This window comes from Apodemus sylvaticus, chromosome 5 (assembly GCF_947179515.1).
Source record: "Apodemus sylvaticus chromosome 5, mApoSyl1.1, whole genome shotgun sequence".
Classification (NCBI taxonomy): Eukaryota; Metazoa; Chordata; class Mammalia; order Rodentia; family Muridae; genus Apodemus; species Apodemus sylvaticus.
The window spans coordinates 48,966,740-48,982,583 of record NC_067476.1 but is presented as its reverse complement, the minus strand read 5'-3'; the positions used below and the strand labels follow the sequence as shown (position 1 = coordinate 48,982,583).

The following is a 15,844-nucleotide window of genomic DNA, read 5'->3' as shown; positions in this document are numbered from 1 at the left end:
CATAGTGACTGGTCAACATGCAGAGAGTAAGGGATTGTGGGTTCTTCAGCTCTAAATAGCATATCTATATCACTGATGCTCAGAAAGCATCAGAAAGCAGGAGGGGAAAGACTGGAAGAGACAGAGGTAGCAGATGTTTGCTGTGAAACAGCATTTGAAAGATACAAAAGTGCAATTGCAAACATGAACTCACAGTGGCGGTTGCTGACTACATTCACAAGACCTGCAACCAACCAACCAATACAAAACCAAACAAAAAACCCCAAACAAGCCAAAATCCCAGCATGCATGGTGAGGCTCATAAAGACTCAACCTTGTCTGAAGAGGTATTGGTAGTTCATGGCAATGAACTTGGCTAGGAAGAGTAACTTTTCTTTAGGGATGTAGTCCCTGAAAGGCTACCAATCCTCCATCCTGGTTCCACATGCATGCATATACAGACAACACTGAATGGACTCAGTGGGAATAAATTTAAAAATAAAATTGAAAAAGCTTATTAAGTTGTGGAGGTGTCTTAGTCAGGGTTTCTATTCCTACACAAACATCATGACCAAGAAGCAAGTTGTGGAGGAAAGGGTTTATTCAGTTTACAGTTCCAAATTGCTGTTTATCACTAAAGGGGGTCAGGAAGCAGGAGCTGATGCAGAGGCCATGGAGGGATGTTTCTTACTGGCTTGCTTCACCTGGCCTGCTCAGCCTACTCTCTTATAGAACCCAAGATTACCAGTCCAGAGATGGAACCACTCACAAGGGGCCCTCCCCCCTTGATCACTAATTGAGAACATGCCCCACAGTTGGATCTCATGGAGGCACTTCCCCAACTGAAGCTCCTTTCTCTATGATAACTTCAGCCTGTGTCAAGTTGACACACAAAACCAGCCACTACAGGAGGAAATGTCTTTTGGGGGCGAGCAGAGATAGAGAACTTGGGTTTGATCCAAACGCGATGTGTATGCATGTCTGTTAAAAACAATATTTAATGATCAATCCAACCATCAAGTCTTAACATATACCTCACAGTCCTTTATCATTTACATCCTGAATACATATTTCATAAATATTAACCCCTCATTCCCACAAGAGACAAATAGATATTTCTAGTATGTCATTGTTCTTATGATATCTCAAATCTAAATTCATCATAGGGTTTTGTACTGTAACACTAAACAAAACATGAGAGTGTGACTCAAATGATGCAAGCTTACTGCTTGTTATTTGCTGAGAAAGCAGGAAAAAAATTGCAAATCTTTGCAACCATGCTAGAAAAGAACCTTCTTAACTTTGAAAGGACAGTAACTTTTTCCTGGGAAAATGCAGGAGCAACCCAGAAAAAAATTATTTTTATACTGCCCAATTATTTAAATCCAAGCAAAATTTTGTATTTTTCCCCCACACTTGATCTTAGCCAAAAGACCAAGAAGCAATAAAGAAAACACGATGCTACAGTTCAGACGGCTGTAAGCCATCAAACAGTAGCTGGGATTTTAACCTTTGCAACCACTGTTGGGGCTCTTAAGAGCTGAGCCACCGTTTCAGACCTCTGTCATTTTTTTTTTTTTCTATTTCAATTTCTTTTACTTAGCTATACAAAAGCATCAATTAGCCCAATCCTTAAACTCTTCAATTAAAAATGCTTTTAATCCAGGTACAAATTCTATAACAGTATTTATTTATTCAGGCAATAAAGCCACTGCTTCCAAGTGACACTGAATAGCCTCCATTCTATGAGGTTTGGGTTGGGTCTTGGGTGAGGTGTAATTATCTTTTCCTATTTTATTTGAAGAATGTCTGCCCTTTCCTCCCTGAATACCCATCTCACAGGTTTGCAGAGTGCTTTAATTCTCAAGAAGAACCCTGAGGGTACAGGCGGCATCCACCTGATCCAGCTTCTCCTTTAGTCCTGATTTCTCAGGGGCACAGGGGCTGCACAGGAGCCCTGGCCAACCACCTCCCTTGCCTGGTGTCCTTCATTCACACTGGCTTTCTGGACAGGGAAGGGACCAGGCAGGCAGAAATTGAGGAAGTGCTTGCCTCTCCCTCTGGGGCTATCACCTCTGGGGACTTGGCCTGCTCAGCAGTTCAGTTTGTTCCTTGGCACCTGCAGCAATCAGGAGTGGCCCTGTCTTCATCACTGGTCACCTCCTTGAGGAGCCTTTCTTCAGTCATTGCAGTCTTTCTTTGCCTGACCAGGAGTCCAGCAGCGTGGGGAACAGAGCTCAGGGAGAACCGAGAAGAGCTCACAGCTCTTCTGTGGATACAGGGGTGAGGCAGGGAAGGACAGGGCCATCCAGGCCTGTTTTGCTCTTTTCCCCTTCCCTGTGACAACATACCCCTTCACAAAGAGGTGTAGAAAGATCAATTAAATGAAGAATAACTAGAAACATTCACATTTTCATGTCTTTTATTTTATGTGTGCAACAAAAATATTTAATGTAGGATATATCAGCAGATCAAAGGGAACTGAAGCCGTTTATTATTTATGACAAATTATTTCAGAACTGATTAAGCTTAATTTGTGCATTTCAGAAACGTACCATTCTTTGTCTTCTCTAGCAGTGGTTGTTTAATTCCTGCAATGTCTGCAAAAATTCAAATAACATTTATAAGACTCCTGTTAAACAAGAAGTATTATTACAAGAATGATACTCAGAAAATGTGGCCTTTCTTTATTGTGGGTGGATAGGTTCAAAAGCTGGGTAGAAGGGGGAATTGGCACACGAGATAAGGTATGTTTGAAAATGCTATATTGACACTTAATATTTTGCAAGTTAGTTAAAAGCATACAAAATTGGCAAAGGAAAATGTGATCTTTGAACAGTCCTTTTAGAGACCTCCTCTACTTGGAGAATAGTTTGAAAGACATCACCTAAGTCAGATCAGATAACTGCAGTTATGCATAGGGATGTAGATTATTTGTGGAATGTTGCTAAAATCTCTTTGAATAACAACTGCAATTAACATTTGCCTACTTTTTACACACCATTTTGGGCATGTGGCTTCATTATTTTAGTATGACGATTAATCAACTCAACTCTTTATTCCAAATGCATCAATTTTTATGAGTCATAGCAAAAATATGCCCTTAAAGAAATATAATCTGAAATTTTACTTCAGTGAATTAAAAAATTGAATTTTACCATCAGAAAATTAATAATTTAATGTGCTCTGTGACCAGTTTTCAAAACATTAAATACACAAAAGAAGAAACTATTATTGTCATAATGACAAATGACCTCTGTCATTTGTAATTCCTGGACAATATTTAGAATAGTATGCCACCTGGTTTCTGACCAAAGGTTTCAACAATAAGTTTACTTTAAGTAGTCACAGGATCCAGGCTGGAGGCACAAGTGAAGCTTGAATTTTGTTTCTCTGTGACTCCCTCACATGGAAAACCCTGAGTAGTGCTTCAGTAGGAATGTGGACCCCTTCCCACAGACTGAGCACAATGTGAAGGAGTGATTTAAACCACATTTTGAAAAGAGAAAGAGAAGAGGGCTGGCACACATGCTGTCCCTAGGAGCTAAACTTGGTGGTAGACTCAGTGGGCTCAAAGTCCCACTCACAGCTCAGGTGAAACGTTCAGGTGTGCTCTTGGTCTCAGTTCTGCCTTTCTGCTTAATTAACAAATGCATCCATTTGCTTCTCTCTGGCTTTCTGGTTAATCCCGAAATTCCTGTCTATTGCATTAAGAACTGGTCGGAGCATGAGCTGCAGCCCCTGGAAACCGAGTTTGCTTCCTCTTGCTTCCCAGCCACCGTCTGGTTTCATGTCCTGCTGCTGCTACCAAAACAATGAAAAAAAAATGTAGCTGCTTGGGATCTAGTTGGTGTGTTAGCGCATGTGTTTATTTTCCCCTTTTATGATATTCAGTTGCAAAACTTATTAGGAAATTTTAGACTTAACGATGCCATTTAGGGGAGAAAGAGAGTTGAGGTTATGGTATTTTCTGGGATCAGGAAGATCCTGAAAAATAGGATCAATTCTTACTGTTTGAAATGGCTGTTTTAATAATAACAGTATATACAGAATACAAAAATCTAACTATTTTTTTAAAAAAAATATTTTCTTTTATAGATCATCTTAGATCAAAAATTGCTCCAATAGTAGATATTCATCTCAAACTGGGTCAAGCACTATGTTTTCTTAGTACTTTGCAAGGGGCGTGCTGTTGATCATTCTAATAGAGTTTTATACACAGATGGTAACTGAAACTTTAATAAAAAACATAAAAATAAAAATTGTAACAGCCCAGTAGTTGTGGTACACGTCTTTAATCCCAGCACTTGGGAGACAGAGGCAGGTGGACCTCTCTGATTTTGAGGTCATCCTGGTCTACAGAGCAAGGTCCAGAATAGTCAGGACTACACAGAGAAATTCTGTCTCAAAAAACCAAAACAAACGAAAACAAAAATTCTAGGAAATGCTAGATTCCCCTAAAATGACTATATCAATGTTTTGCAGCATAAATAATTTTAAAAAAGAAATAAGTTGTAATCTTAAAAAAGCTCTCCATATGTTCAGATAAAAAAGATTCTTATTTCAACTGCAAAGGAAATGGAGATAGCATGGGGTCACAGATGAGGCTGTGGATAGGTCAAATACAACTTGGGCTTTTAAGGAAGTAATGATTGAAAGGAGTTATATAACTGTAATCTTAGCTCCCAATCCCCTGTTTTGAGGGCAAGATACACACAGTTAATGAACTATACTTTGAAAAATCATATCTGACTTAAAATCACCTTCATGATATTAAAGAGTATATAGTAGTGATTACATTGAACAAAACCTGAAATCAACATGTGGTAATTAAAACAGAAATTAAGGGAATATTCTTAACTTTCCTTGACTTTATAGGTATAGAACCTTCATAAAAAGCATTACTCTCAGATTCCTTTAAACTTGAAATATTCACACAGGAGTAATTGTTTAGATATCAAGCTTGGGTTGTTAGGGGAATACTCTGAACTTGAGCTAAATCAAAGTTAATTAGGAGCTTAGCCAATCAATCTATTTCTATGCCTTCCTGTGACATAATAAAAATATTAACATTAGTCTCTCTATAGCCTTTAAAGAAAGTCCAGCATGTTTTAGCAGTCACATCTATTGATTCAAATTAAGAAAAAGTTATTTGCTGAAAGTGAAAGTTCTGAGGATTTATAAATTTGTAAAATTGATTTTCTTTCTGTATTAACATACAGTTATGGTATTAATTTAAGATGAGTAAATTACATCACCAAATTAAAAACAAGAATTATAATAGACATATGAAACCATAACCAAAGGTATAGTACTGCTGACCCTGCATAGGTAGCTATCCAGACTCTCCACAAAATGCCATGGCCTGGAGCTTGGCATCACGGCTTCTCTTGGCATGAGACTTCTGCTGTGTTCCAAACTGTGGTAGAGTTGCCCAGATCCAAACCCTGGAGGACTTGTCATTGTATACATGTTTGGCACAGAACTATAAGCCTCCATTTTATCAAAGTTCCTCCTCACGGCCTCATGTTGCCTGTCCTTAGACCTGTGAAGATGCCAAAGGCAAATGTAAGTGTCTCATTTTCCCTTGAACGACTCCTTACCAAACAAGCCAAGGAGCAGAGAAATGGCTCTTGCTGATGTATAGCTTTGCAGGTTACTGTTGGAATGGCCCTACTATAAGATTTTTGATGGTATCATTAGAAATACTTGTGCAGGGTGGTGGTGGTGCACGCCTGTAATCCCAGCACTTGGGAGGCAGAGGCAGGCAGATTTCTGAATTCGAGGCTAGCCTGGTCTACAGAGTGAGTTTCAGGACAGCCAGGGCTACACAGAGAAACCCTGTCTCAAAAAAAAAAAAAAAAAAAAAAAAAAAAAAAAACTTAATTAGAAATACTTGTAATTGCCAAGGAGCTGTGTAGATGAAGTCCAGGATAACTCCTTTTTTATAATACAAGCTAAAACAAACTGAAGCAGCTTCTCAGACAGCCCATCCCCCACTCAACAAAGCACCACGGACATGGGCAGCCATTCTGTCTCTACACCTCCTTCCCAGTGAGCATGGAACTCTTTTGACCACTTTTATATTCTGGTTTCTCTTTACCTTCATGTTAACCTTCTCATGACTTCACACAGCACAGAAAACCTTAGGAAGATCCTCTGTCTGTACAAACCTCCTGGTGGGGACACCAAGTAACACAGTTGAAAGTCAATTAACAAAGCATTGGAATGTGACCCTGGTGTAGTACTAGTGCTACTAGGCCCCTGAGCTTGGGTACCAGACTCAAACAATAGCTAACTTTCCATTTAAAAACTCATGCTACATAAGAGACACCGTATAAGGGAACTGGGTGGAAGTACCATGCAACCCAAACTCCGGCAACAGTAGAAACCACTTTAGGCAAACGTTTGTTTTTTTTTTTAAATAAACTCACTTATAAATATTCATTTTCCATAATTATATTCTCTGGCTTGATTTCACATCATAAAACCTCATGACTGTCTTTCAATGATAATTATTCTTCAGACACAAATTATTACATTAGTTTCCTTTCTTTTCATATATATATATATTTTTTTTTAAAGGATATATATATCCTTTAAAGAAAGTTCGCCATGTTTTAGTAGTCACATCTATTGATTCAAATTAGGAAAGAGGTATTTGCTGAAAGTGAAAGCTCTGGGGATTTATAAATGTGTAAAATTGATCTTCTTTCTATATTAACACACAGTTGTGATATTAATTTAACATAAGTAAATTACATCACCAAATTAAAAAGAATTATAACATACACACACATGCACGCATACACACACACACACACACACACACACGCACGCACGCATACACACACATACACACACATGCACGCATTCACACACACACACACACGTATACACACACACATACACACACATGCATACACACATGCATACACACACATGCACACACATACACACAATACATACATGCACACACACATGCATACACACATGCATACAGACACACATGCATACACACACATACACACACGCACGCACACATACACACACATACATACATACATACACACATACACACACACACGCACATATACACACGCATACACACACACGCATACACACATACACATGCATACACACGCACACACACATACACACACATGCATGCATACACCCACACATACACGCATACACACACACACACACACGCACACACATACACGCACACACATGCATACACACGCCCACACATGCACACACATACACACACACATACACACACATACACATACATGCATACACACACGCATATACACACATATACACACACGCACGCATACATACACACATACACGCATACACACACACACGCATACACACATACACGCACACACACATATACACATGCATACACACACACATACACACACACACATGCATACACACACATACATACACATACACACACATACACACGCATGCATACACACACACACATACACACATGCATACACACACGCACACAGACATGCATGCATACACACACATACACGCATACACACACTCATACACACATACACACACATATACACATGCATACACACACATACACACACATACACACACATGCATACACACATACATACACATACACACACATACACATACACACACATGCATACACACACATACACATACACACGCATGCATACACACACACGCACACACACATACACACACATGCATACACACACACACACACACGCACACAGACATGCACGCATACACACACATATGCATACACACACACAAACACATATACACACGCGCACACACACACACACATACACACACACACACACACACACACACACATACTACTTACAGTAGTCGGTTATAAGTTAATGGCTTTGTCATTTCTATCCTTTCAGGAGACAGCGCATCATAGAGTTTTGGTTCTGCTTTACGTGAGGTTTGATGAGTTACTTCTCCTGGGTGTGTAGACTGCAGGTTTGAAAGTGAGGACTTCTGTAGCTTTATGCATGAGGCACCGTGTTTTCCCACTTTGTCATAAGAAGTTTGCTGATTTTCTTCTCTTACCTGAAAAAGATTTAAAACATATGTATTTAAACTGTGCTAGCAATTCATGTACATGTTTGATTTCTATAGTTTCGGGCCAGTGACTCTGAATATTTAAATATGTGAAAAAGGCAGCTTTAAATCCCTCTCATGTTATTGCCAGGGAATTAGATATTTTCAAAGAAAATTATAGAATGAGTGAAACACATGAAGAAAGAATAATTTAAATTAAAATCATTTTCAAAATATGTTATTCTCTGGACCTATAATATAAAGCCCTAGGTGTTTCAGAAAGACTAACATGAAGATCGTAAAGGCCAGTGGAGAAAAATGATGCAAAAGCCATGGGAAAGGGATTGGCAGTTACACATAAGCTACAAGATGGTCGGCAGAGGAAGGATTGAGAGGTATCACCTCCAAGAGGAACTGTTAACTGAGCTGGGATCAAAATGAACTGAAGCATTTCCTTAGGGAGTGAGCTTCTTAATCCTAACCAAGTCACCACAGGTGTGACCTGCCCTCTCTCTGTCTTCCACACGGCCCTCACAGTGAACAAGGGAGTGTCCTCAAAGTTGTAAATTATAGTTTGCTTCATCCATAATGACTTATTATGTGACTGGGGTTGAGAGCAAATGAACATGATTTTAAGTGGGAGGATTACTGGTGTTAGAACCTCTCATTTTAAATATTCCTCCACAAATGATGGAATATAGGGATGTCATGTGTTAAACGCGATGCCTTGTGACTTCCAACAAGAGTTAAAGTGTTTCCCTCACTCTCCACACCACCACGGTATGAGTACTTTTGTCTACAAGGAAGGTCGAGGTGTTCCCACACCAGTGTTTCACCATGTAAATGAAGTTCCTGCAAGTGTCTAATGCCAACACTCAGAGCCTTCAGACATGTTGGGGATAATACTCCTGAGGATTCCAGCTTCTCATTCTCCCAACCTGCCCTAGCCAAATGTCACCAGAGAAGAAAGATTCTGTCCTTGTCAAGTTCTTCTCAAACTGTAGATTATTAGAAAAAAATAATTTTAAATTCACTAGATTTTAGATAATTGAACAATAAATTGCCAAATGATGATTAAAAAAAAAGCCAGTGCAGAAGTTGTACACGGAACCTAGTTTCTTTTAAAAGCCATAATAATAAAGAGTGACTTATTAATGATAATAATGAGAAGCAACAAAACCCACCACTAGAACTCATGATGAAAATGATTCCTTGTCAGTTTTCATAAATGGAATCTTAATAAGACTTTAACAAAGGGAATCTTACAAATGCTACATTTCTATCAATAAATATATCAGTGCTGCTTGTCACAACGAATATGGGAAAAACATAAATTTTTATAAATGAATTATAGGCCTGAACAAATATATGCTTTAATCAGTTGTGAGATTAATTCAAGATGAATGAGTTAATCAACTCAGTATACCATTCAATTAAGACACTTGAAACCAAAGAAAAACAGCACAACTCACCTTGTTTAGGAAGCTCAGTGAACTCTCAAAGGGCTGTGTCCTTGAGCTTGTCATCAAGGATTCTCTTTGCAGGAAATTTCTTCTGTATCTCAAACTGTTGTTGAGATGTCCAGATCCAAATCCTGGATCAGAACTCATCATGCACATGTTTGGTGCAGAGGTATAAGCCTCCTTTTTATTAAAGTTCCTCCTCATGGACCCATAATGTTTGTCCTTAGACCTGTGAAGATTCCCAGAGGCAAACCTATGTCTTATTGTTACCAAGGACCAGACTGGGCTTGGAGAGGGGTTTGAGGAAGGGGTACATGGGAGCTGAGAAAGTCAAGGTAAAATCCTGGGTCTCAAGCTAACTATGTTCTGCTAGAGATAGTTTTCCAGATAACTCCCCAGAAACAGCCCTCTCTTGCAATTCCAGAAACTCTCTGGGTGGCTCCTTTCTCACAGATCAAAATCTCAGACTTTTATTTATATATCAATTCAGCTATTACCCCTAGGTTCCCTCAAGATTAGCCCATAAATCAGCATCCCATGACCCCAGGACCCTGATTCTTATGAGAAGACGAAAAGACAAGAAACACATTTTGTTTGTTTTGTTTGTTTGGTTTGGTTTGGTTTTATATTGCAGATAAATTTAGAGATTTGCCTGGTTTTGTAAGTACAAACAATAAACTAGTTGGGTGGGATCTTGCCCTGAGATTACCATTCTTAGCATGCTTGGGCCTAAACTAGCTCTGTCTCAGGCTGACCTTGAACTCAGGAATCTGTCTGCCTTTGTATCTGCTTGTCTTTATAATTTTCTGACAAGCTGGCTTACAGTACAGGTGTTTTTGTTCTTTTAGATCTGTGAAGCTCCTTATACAATTGATATTACACCCTTATATTTTGCATAGTTGAGAAATTGTATATTTTTGAACTAATGTTTTCAGAATTCTTTCCCACGGCCTTAAGGGCTATCCTAAAGGTCCCAACCTTTACCATTTTGTAGAGACATTAGCCACAGCCTCGAATCCTGGACTCCTTCTATCACTGATTATTATGGAGTCATTAACCTTGGCAGATACATGCTCCACTATGTTCATAGCAGCCTTATTTATATTAGCCAGAAGCTTGAAAGAACCCAGATATCCCTCAATGGAGGAATGGATACAGAAAATGTGGTATATATACACAATGGAGTGCTATTCAGCAATTAAAAACAATGAATTCATGAATTTTGTAGGTAAATGGATGGAACTGGAAAATATCATCCTAAGTGAGGTAATGCAATCACAAAAGAATACACAATGGAATGCAATCATTGATAAATGGATATTAATTAGCCCTGAAGCTCTGAATACTGAAGATACAATTAGCATATCAACTGATTCCCATGAAAAAGGAAGAAGAGGGCCCTAATCCTGGAAAGGCTTGATCCAGCATTGTAGGGGAGTACCAGGACAGAGAAAAGGGAGGGGGAAAGATAGGAGAATGGATGGAGAGAAGAGGACTTATGGGACATATGGGGGGGGGGACTGGAAAAGGGGAAAGCTTTTGGATTGTAAACAAAGAATATAGAAAATAAAAATATATATTAAAACAAAAAAACAAGACAAAACAAAACAAAAAAAAAAAACCTTGGCAGAGAGGACATTCCCTGATAACCTTAGCAGGGAGAATATTTCAGAAAAGAGGAACAGAAGGTTACACACACACATACACACACACACACACACACACACACACGCGCGCGCGCGACAGTGTGTGTCTGTGTACGCGCGCGTGCGCGTCTCAAGCCCAACAACCATCAAATACTTGTGGAGGTCCATGCCCTGCTAGCTTTGTTCCAGGGGCAGAAAACGATATCGTATCATTCCTTCCACATGGCTAAGCAGGGCTGGGTGTATTTTCCCATTAAAGACTTCTCTAACAATGGCAAAAGAGCAAATACAGTTCTCTCCAAACCACATCTGAACATTCAACTGGAAATAATTATATTTCTGGATTCCAAACTAAAAAGAAATACAATTCAGGGGGCAGGGAAATGGCTGTCACACATGTGTAGCTCAGCGGGTTAAACTGCTACCTGCTAAAATGACCCTTGTATCTGCCAAGAAGCAGTGTGAAATAACTGTCCATGAAAACTTCCTTAATTACAGTGGCAATTAAACCAAACAAAGCTTTATAGACAGTTCATTGCATGCTTACTAAGTCATCAGGATGAGATCATACCATTTTGTCTCTACTCTCTTCCTGCTGTACAAGGACCTGTTTTATCCACTCCTAAATCATGCTTGTCTTCACCATCATGTTAACCTTTCCCTACTTTGCAATCCTGACTTCACACAGCACAGAATAACTTAGGAGGACCACCCCTACAAACCCTCTAGTGAGAACATCAAGTAATACAGTTGAAAGTTCAGACCATTCAGAGACTGCCCCACCTGGGGATTCATCCCATATACAGTTACTAAACTCAGCCACTATTGTGGATGCCAACAAGTGGTTGCTGAGAGGACACTGAAATAGCTGTCTCCCGAGAGGCTCTGCCAGTACCTGACAAATATAGAGGGGGACACTCTCAGCCAATCATTGAACTGAGCACAGGAACCCCAATGGAGGAGCTAGAGAAAGGACCCAAGGGGATGAAGGAGCTTGCAGCCCCATAGGAGGAACAACAATATGAAGCACCCAGTACCCCCCCAGAGCTCCCAGGGACTAAACCACCAACCAACGAGTACACATGGAGGGACCCAGGGCTCCAGCTGCATATATAGCAGATGATGGCCTTGTTGGACATCAAAAGGAGGAGAGTCCCTTGGTTCTGAGAGAAGGCTCGATGCCCCAGTATAGGGGAATGCCAGGACAGGGAAGTGAGAGTGGGTGGGTTGGTGAGCAGGGGGAGAGGGAATGGGTTAAGGGGTTTTGGGGGTGGAGGGAACCAGGAAAGGGGACAACATTTGAAATGTAAATAAAGAATATTTCTAATTAAAAAAAGAATATCCATTGGCAAATGTTAGAATGTGGCCACCTGTGTAGCATTAGTACTATATATCTTGGTGTTTATATTATCACACTCAGACAACAGTTAAACTTTTAATTTATAAATTCATAGGTATTCTGACCTGCAATTTTATAAGAGTATAACTAAACAAAATGTGCAATTATGAAGATATTGTGTGAGAAAGCACCATGCAATACAAGTCTGGAAAATGATAGCAACTGTTTTTGAGTGAGCATATTAAAAAAAAGTTCACTTAGTAAGATTGCTTTCCAAATTTATATTTTCTAGCTTGATTTCACACAATGGAGTCGCATCAATGTCTTTCACTAGCAAGCATTTCCTTAGGGAGTGGGCTTCATTTTTCAGAGAAAAGTTACTGACTTGCCTTAGTTGTCCTTGAGAAGATGAACTTGACATTGCTACCCGTTGTAGACCGGGATCCTTACACTGTTCTGGTTCCGCTTTATATACGGCTTGATGACTTGTTTCATCTGAGCGCTCAGATTCCAGATTTGTACATTCTGAATTCCCATGGGCATTGTGGTTCCCTAGGTTATCAAAAGTTTCTTGATCTTCTCTTATTAACTGAAAGAAATTGAAAAGATACGTTTTTTTTTTAATTTTGACAAGAATAAGTACTATACGTTTGATTCTTTTAGTTTTGGGCAGTACCTCTGAACATTTAAGTATATGTGCATTTATGTATGTGCATTTGTGTTTGTGTGTGGAATTGTCAATGTAAGTCTGGTGCACTGGAGATAAGTCCTCTAGTGCTGATCCATCTACTTGCCCCTAAATCATCCTCATGCTAGTGCCTATGGAATTATTTTGAAAAAGTCACAGGATAAGTTGAAAGTATCTTAATGAAAACTTTTCATTAAAATAATTTTCAGAGTATACCATGGACTTAGAATATAAAATTACAAGTGCTTTAGAAAGGCTCCTACCAGTCATCTGATGGCTGTTAAAGCAACGACATAAGAAGATCAAGGCCACAGAAAAACTGACACAAAAACTGAGGATGTATGATTGTTGTCACATAGTAGCTACAAGACAACTGGTGAGGGGGAGAATAGAGAAGAATCACCGTTGGGAGGAACTGTTAACTGAGCTGGGAATAAAATGAACTGAAGCATTTCCTTAGGGAGTGAGCACCTTCATCCTAGCCAAGGGCATCCATGCTACAGGTGTGGCCTGCCCTCTGTCTTCCACACAGTCTCAGAGGGAACAAGAAAATATCTTTGATTTTGTAGATTATAGTTTGCTTCATCCATAATAACTGATTTCTTGATAAGGATGGATGTAAATGAGACTTATTTCCTATGGTTGAGTTATATACCTTTTTAGGACATAATAAACAATAATTTGAGAACCTACTCTGTAATATTCATTCTACAAATGTTGTAATATGGAAAAAAATTTCAAACCTGCTTCTAATAAACAAAATGTGTTAAGATTCATGCCTTATGACTTCTAACAGTTGTTTAGGAAGTGCTTTGCATCATGTCATCACTGTGTTGTAAAGGCGTCAGACTACAAGGAAAACCTAGGTGTTCCTATAAGTTTGTTCTGCCACCCTACTGCAAATGCAGCTACTGCCAGCATCTAATACCAATATACAAAGTGAGCAGATACAGTAGGGAACAACACTCCCGTCTTCCACCTTTTCAGTCTGTTCCAATTGAATGTTGTGGGAAAAGAAATGATCTGTCCTTGTCAAGATTTTCTCAATGTGTAGATTTTAGAATGAAGTGAATGTTTTTTTAACCCACTAAACTTTGGAGAATTGAACAATAAATTGTCAAATGATAAATATGAAATTAACCAGTGTAGAATTTCACATAATTTAGTCTCCTTTAAAGAATCTGATACTATTGAGGAAAGAAGTTTAATGTCGCGTCCTTTCAATTCATATTCTTACAACTCGGTGAATGTTTTTTTTTTTTATTTTTTAAAAAATTAGAAACTATAGAATAATGGCAAACAGGGATACATACATTCAAGTATAGTTAGTGAATGACATTACTTGGAATTAGTCATCTACTACCTCTGATATTACACTCCTTCTGTCCAGTATTCAGCAATGATTCCCTAACCCTTTGGAGGAAGAAGTGCAGTGTACATATTCTATTGAGGGCTGACTTTACTATTACTATTATTGTTGTTGTTGATAAAGACTATTATCAGTGTGAAATGTGACTAAAAAGTATAATCACTGAATTTTATTTGGATCTGGCAAAATAACAGATATGAATTCTATAAATGACTAGATTTCATTTTACTATTTACTATTTCATATTTACATATGCTAATTTTTCTCAATTAAATCATCTGCTAAAGTTAACTTCATATTTGTGAAACAGTTATACAGCTCTTATTCTCTCATTTTCTTACTCTACTGTCGCTGTCTCTTGATCCCCCTCTCCCCTCATTTACTTCCCCCTCCACGTGGCCATGGCCAGCTTCTACCTCTCTACCTCCCCCCTCTACTTCTCTACGAAAAAGCCCTAAAACCAGTAGATTGTCTTCTAGCATTTCCAGTCACCAGACCGGACCAAGGACTCATCCGCACAGACTCATCCGCACAGGAACTTGCTCGTGCGCCCCCTCCCCCTCCCTCCCTCCCCTCCCCCCTTACCTTCCCTCCCTCCTCCCCTCCCTCCCTCCCCTTCCCTCCTCCCTTACCCACTCCCTCCTTCCTCCCCTCCCTCCCTCCTTCCTTCCTCCCTCCCTCCCCCTTCCCATCCCCTTTCCCTCCCCTTCCCTCCCCCTCCCCTCCCCTCCTCCCTTACCCACTCCCTCCTTCCTCCCCTCCCTCCCTCCTTCCTTCCTCCCTCCCCCTTCCCATCCCCTTCCCATCCCCTTCCCCTCCCCCTCCCCTCCCCTCTCCCTTACCCACTCCTCCTTCCTCCCCCTCCCTCCCCCTTCCCCTCCCCTCCCTCCCCTCCCTCCTTTCCCTCCCCCTCCCTCCCTCCCCCCTCCCCTCCCCCTTCCCTTCTCTCTCTCCCCCTCAGTTCTCAGCTCTTCTGAGATATCCAGCGATGCGCTGCAGTGCCCAAGAACTAGAGAACCTGTCTATCCCTACACCATGCCTGCTGCCACAGATCCAGCAGAGACAGCACCACATCCTGGGACCTACATGAGATAACAGAGCTGCCTTCCAAATACCTCATCTGACTGAGACACACACTGAGATCCAGTGACACAAGCTGAACCCCATAGAGGACAGACTTGGGACCATCCAGCTACAGATGAACTCTCTTGCCAAAGCCAAATGGCTGCTGAACTTGGGGGAAGTTAATGTGATAGTAAGGGAAAC

The 15,844-nt window shown here is 40.0% G+C and overlaps 1 protein-coding gene across 1 annotated transcript in view; it reads right to left on the bottom strand.

Annotated features, from left to right (window-relative positions):
* Positions 1 to 3,618: 3,618 nt before the first annotated feature.
* LOC127684767 (probable E3 ubiquitin-protein ligase bre1) overlaps positions 3,619 to 15,844 on the bottom strand; it is a 103,689-nt gene continuing 91,463 nt past the window's right edge. The window contains exons 15-19 of the mRNA XM_052181616.1: positions 12,911 to 13,110; positions 9,546 to 9,765; positions 7,868 to 8,082; positions 5,302 to 5,524; positions 3,619 to 3,783 (exon numbers count right to left, since the gene is read on the bottom strand). Coding sequence (XP_052037576.1) covers positions 3,619 to 3,783; positions 5,302 to 5,524; positions 7,868 to 8,082; positions 9,546 to 9,765; positions 12,911 to 13,110 — 1,023 coding nt within the window. The remainder of the gene's footprint in view (positions 3,784 to 5,301; positions 5,525 to 7,867; positions 8,083 to 9,545; positions 9,766 to 12,910; positions 13,111 to 15,844) is intronic.